The following is a 5,635-nucleotide window of genomic DNA, read 5'->3' as shown; positions in this document are numbered from 1 at the left end:
GGGTGTTTGGGGAGTAACTGGGGTGGGATGCTAAAGAGAAGTTCCATGCAATGCACCATACCTTGGGTTCGTGACCACAGGTGTGCTCATCACTGCATGGGTAACACAGGCAGCCTGCGGTCCAAGCCCTGCAGCTCCTGCAATATCCCTTTGCCCTCTGAATACTGTGACTGAGGCCAACACTGTGCCAACTGGTGAAAACTTTTTTTCTTTTTTTTCCAGACAAGCTGTGAAAAGCAACCCGGTTGCAATACATTCAACTTGCGCCCCAAAGCAATAGTCCACCTGTTCCTGAGACCACCCGACCCACCAGCCAGCTTCCTGCAACTGGGTTTTTGCAGGCAATGTACAGTCAGAATACTCTTAGCAAAGCCTAGAGAATTGGCTTACGTACCCCACTGGGGTTCAACTGCATGATAAAACCTTCCAGTAATGAGCCTGTCGCTCTTACGGGTTGGGGGGGAGTGGAGGAAAAGAGATGCTTCTTTATCTGCATTATTCCACATCACAGATGCTGACAGAATTATTGATTTAGAACTCACAGCTCCAAAAAGACTCAGTAAAGTCATCTTTTTAAGGTTTTTTTTTTGTTTTTTTTCTTCCCTCAGGTATGATCTCAATAGGTCCCTTGGATATGGGCTCTTTGGGGACACTGTTAAACTTGCTGCTGCTACACTGCATTTCCAACCTTCGGTCTGCTTCCATACAACTCTCCAGGTCTACTGTCTTTTGGAAGAGCCCACAGCTGCAAGGTCTATTGCTTTACAGGTACTCTAGGAAGATGGAGGGATTAAGTTACACCTTATGTAAAACTATTCACTAATCCTCTTAGTGTGCATTACCTGTGAATGGCCTGAAATAGGCTCTCCCTAAAAGAGCCCTAACATTCACTTTCATGACATTCTAGTATTTGAGGTTTGTGTCACGGATTTTGGTGCTGAAATATTCACTACACCGGCTTCTGTCTGCTGCTAGATCCACTTGCACGTGTTAGTAGAGTGCTAACAAAACTACAGTTGGTAAAGCAGATAACGTGTTTAACTAGTAGCGAGACATGTATAAAATAGAATTATATATCTTCTAGAGTGACAAAGTCACTGGGATTTTTTTGTTCTTTTTTTTTTGTTGTTCTTTTTTGTTTTTATAAGAAAAAAGAAACAGCTATAAAATCATGATTAAAAATGTTGCAAGGGATGATTTGCATTTCAAAACGATATTTTTAGAAAAAAACCCAAGTGATTTATAACATACAAGTGTTCAGAAAGCATTTGGTTGCTGTGTACTGCCTCCTTTCCCAGTACAGTTCGCTATCTGTTATAGAGTCTTGCATAAATGTTTAGATTAGGGGAGAAAAGAAAAATTAAATGTGATGGCTAAGACCTATAAGAGCTGACTCACTGACTTGAGTTATTGCTGTGCAGAAAGTTTGTAAAGCCTTTACATCCAGTGAACATTTAGTGCTACTTCAGCCTTGACAGTTGACCTTTCAGTCTGATTGGGTTTAGCCACAATAATTGCAGCATCTGCAGTGCAGGCGATGCAGATGGCTGCTGAGGAACCCAACTTCTCTCATTAGATCTGACTTCATGCAAGTAACATTCAACCCCTCTTTCCATGTGTGTGCAAATTTTCTCATAATATCTGTTACAGGAGCTGAGCAAGGCACAACCCCCCAGCTCTGTCTTTTTAAATAAAATTATTTTAAATTTCTCCCAGTATTTTGAACATTCCTCGATTTAGCTTAAGAGGAGGGGAGGAAAAACCTCCAAACCCTTTCCTCTCCCCTGTCAGTACTGGTTTCTTTCCCCCTTGCCCTCCCCCCCACCTTGGTAAGACCTAGTGTAAAAAAGCAACAAACAAACAAGTTAGACTGTTGTAATTTGGTCAACCACTCGGGTACTATCCATATCCACCATTTCAACGCACTCTATTTCCTCACGGTTTTCAGGATTCTTCTTCTCTTTCCTCTTCTTCTTGGACGGTGGCAGGAAAGTCAGTATCACAGGTAAAATGGCAAAGCAGTGAAAGAAGGTGACTAATGCTATTAAAAACAAGCACCTGAACAGTGTACGGGTCAGATTTGAAGGCACAGCTGCAAGAGGAATCAGACCAACAATATAGCAGAGGTAGCTCTGCAAAATAGCTACCCCATGCACTTCCAGGGCATTTTTCACCCATTTAGTTCTTGTGAACTCTTTGCCCAGGACAAAGGTTGATAACAGTGGAGCACAGTTGTCAATTGTATAGTTAATTCCGTAAATTAAGCACAACACAGAAATACAATCTAGTTCCACTTTCCACAAGGTCATAAAACCTATAACTCCAAACTCAACTGAGGCAACAGTTAGAGTGAGCCAGACATTGATCAGAGAGTCTGCCACCAGGAATGCAGAGAAGAAAAGCAGAAATAAAGCACTAATGCAGGAGTTTTGTAAGGGGGCTCCCACCGAAGAGGTGTAACGATCCATGTACACAAACGATGGATTGAAAACGATGAATTTCACCTTGGAGGTGAGAGAGAGCTTCCTCAGGGTCTCCAGGAGGTCATAAAGTTCTTCTCTTTTGGTTTCCATTGTCTTGGCCACCAAGAACATCCTGGAGGCCACAACGTCAACTTCGTTGTTGTATTTCTTCGAAAAGATGATATCCTCTGAAAAATGAGCAAACTGAGGGGCCTTCAGGAAGGAGTTCCTCAACATATCAGTGAAGTTCTTCTTGGGCAAGCCCGTAGATATGTTGAGTTTCCTAAGGTAATTTAAGTAGCTTTCAAACCAAGATATCCTCACAAAGCCCTTGGTATACTCCAGCACGTCCTCCTGGACACTGGTGTTCCAGTACTCGATCGACTCGTAGATGTAGAACCCGATCACCGGGCTGTAGTTACTGAAATACTTCTGCTGGGCTGTTGTATACTCAATGGTCCGTGTTGCGGTCGCTACGATGTTGCTCAGGTCTGACCCTTCACTGACCTGCAGGTAGCCCATTAAGGCAAAGGAAATATAAACAAGGTAAAAGAGAACTACAAAAGGCTTGACATAAGTGTTTGTTATCCAGTCACAATAATAGCGTTTTAGGAACCACACCAAAAGATGACTCTCGTAAGTGCTCGTTTCCTCTGAATCTGCAGTGTCCTCGCTGAATTTGGCTGTCAGAAGAAACCTATACCATGCAGGCTTCTCTTGCAACACCTCTGGTTTTGGTACCTTTCTGCAGAAGATACTATGCTGGTAGTTGTTTTCTATGTAGCCAGTAAACACCAGGCTGGAACCATAAAAGGAGAGTACATAGAGGTAGTTGAAGAAAATTGCAATACAAGAATTGCAGCAGAAAATCCTGGCTGCTTCAATGTTAGTGAAGGGACTGGCACCTATTCCAAAAGTGACCAGGTACATGGCAGTGGTGAGAGAAAACGAGAGCATGGAGTCTGCAAATACAGCTGCAGTCCTCTCTTTAACATGTTGGTCTTCTCTAGTTTTTCTCCAGGAGGACAACATTTCAAAAGTCCCATATAACCCATGACCTACAACAGAGCACAAAGCCAGTGTTTAAAGTACTTGAATTGACATGCAGAAAAATGTAACATGGACATGCTAGAAGACAGAAAGGAGACACAGCTAGCTGTTATCAATGCTTGAAGCAAATGTCCTGCAGAAGAGAGAAATGATTATGGATGTCTAAGCCACAGGAGCCCATTTGCTACCTGACTAGCAAACCTTACTGCCAGAGCTTGAGGAGAGTTCTGCATCACTGGCACAGAGTTGATGGGTTAAAGAAAAAAGGATTGTTTTTTCTGGTTGACTCCTTCATTTCATTATTTTGGAGTGCCTGTGATGGAAGATGCTTTGAAATTAAGTTTTTCCTGGTGATGGGATTTGACCTGTGGTGAAAGCAAAGAAATACGACCTTGACGTGCCTATGCTGGAAGCAGAGCATTGGTTGGCTGCTTTGCAGAACATCTGTAAAAAAATGAAACCTTGATATAAGCTGAACATTGTCAAGTGAATCAATCACTGATTTCTCCACTTCCTATTCAAATTTTCCATCAGGAAAAAGAAATCCTAGAAATGGAACAAACAGAAAAATGAAAAATAAATTTTAGAGCTGCAGAATGGCAGAACTGATACGGATCTTCTTAAGGCATTTGTCTTCTTTAAAAAACCAAAGTCTTGCAAAACCAGCTCTATTTTTCTTGGCACTTCCTATATTTTGTACTGTATTAAATTAACTCTTAAAATGGATAATAGTATTCATGAAAGGACGTAAAACCTGCAGATCTACAATCCTGTGTTAAACCCCCATGTGCAGGTAAATTGGGAACAGTGCATGGTTTTATCTTAATCCCTGGCTGGTCATCCTCTTCTTATGGTTTCTGTTTTGTGATTGATAATCAAGGTGCATTTGGAGGACACAGACTTCTTCTCTCTCAGAGTGGACCTGAGCTGGGAATGTGGCCATCAACCAGCTATCAGGTAAGAGAGAAGCCGAGATAAAAGTAGGTTGGCGTTTTACAGAGATGAACATAAAAATGTAGCCTTTGTATTATGACTAAAATGTAAGACCTAAATCTTCTCATAACAATTAATATATTTATTTAATAGATCCTTTCCATCTGATCCCACCCAAAATACTGCTTTCGGATTACTCCTCCTCCTTATTCTTTTGCTGTTTTTGCTGTCCCCTGTCTACCTCTCTGGTCTGTTCTTGCATTATCTCTAGAAATTCCCAAAAGCCAGTCCACAGTGTTTTGCTCTTACCCATTCCCTGGTAACACTAGATAAAACAATCAGTGCTGAATTAGTTGCTGATGACACTGAAGTGCAATCACTGGATTTTTGAAGCTGATGCTCCAGTCAGGCAGGTCAGGGTAATTCAGAGATCTCTGAACCTGCTGGCTGCAGAATACCAAAATTGCTGTATCGTCTGTCTTCTCTCCACCTGTAGATGATCACTTTTGCCACAAGGGTTATGAGTATTGGTCAAGAAATCCTCTTCTAACCCAAACAATTCTATGATTCTGTGACCAATTTATTCCTAAATACCTCATGTAGGCAAAATACTTAATTATCTTGACAAAGTAACTGATTTTTGGTCAGTACCTTTTACTGTAAGGGCAGCTGTAGTTGATTCACTCCACTTACTGCAGAGGACATCCTATCTACATTTTAACAGAGAGCAGAGCTGCGAACCCTGTTAAGAAAAGAAGATGTATAGGGTATTTTATAAAGAATTCAAAATACAGAGCTCGTAAGATGAGATAATAGGACAGCTGATGTCTCCTTATCACAGTCACCTGGTATTTACAGCAACAAAGTCTGTGTGTTCATGTATATCAGATATCTTACCCACATTGCTATTTGGAGTCACAGCATGGACCATGACTGTCCAATTTGTAGCAATATTCCACTCCTGGTTTTGGTATGGCACCTGGCATTCATCTTAATTTTTCCAAACAATGTTTTACAGCTGCTTTCAGAGGCCAGATCAAAACTGTCGATTTGATAACTGGTACTGTGCCCCTTCTTAACGCTAATGGGGAATACTGGAACTCCTCAGATATAAAAGCAAACAAAAAGGACAATCAGTGACTGGCACCCCGTTGCTAATTATGCTTCAAATAGTTATGTTCTAGGCTCAG

General features: G+C 41.5%; 1 protein-coding gene across 1 annotated transcript in view; it reads right to left on the bottom strand.

Moving 5' to 3' along the window:
- Positions 1–1,702: 1,702 nt before the first annotated feature.
- The window catches only part of PTCHD1 (patched domain containing 1), a 22,910-nt gene continuing 18,977 nt past the window's right edge, over positions 1,703–5,635 (bottom strand). Inside the window, exon 3 of the mRNA XM_009998495.1 lies at positions 1,703–3,520. Within this exon, the coding sequence (XP_009996797.1) occupies positions 1,866–3,520 (1,655 nt within the window). The 3' untranslated portion in view covers positions 1,703–1,865. The remainder of the gene's footprint in view (positions 3,521–5,635) is intronic.

The sequence above is a fragment of the Chaetura pelagica genome, unplaced genomic scaffold, assembly GCF_000747805.2.
Source record: "Chaetura pelagica isolate M959 unplaced genomic scaffold, ChaPel_1.0 scaffold265, whole genome shotgun sequence".
NCBI classification, from domain to species: domain Eukaryota; kingdom Metazoa; phylum Chordata; class Aves; order Apodiformes; family Apodidae; genus Chaetura; species Chaetura pelagica.
The sequence above is the reverse complement of the archived record's forward strand: the minus strand, read 5'-3'. Positions and strand labels throughout refer to the sequence as shown.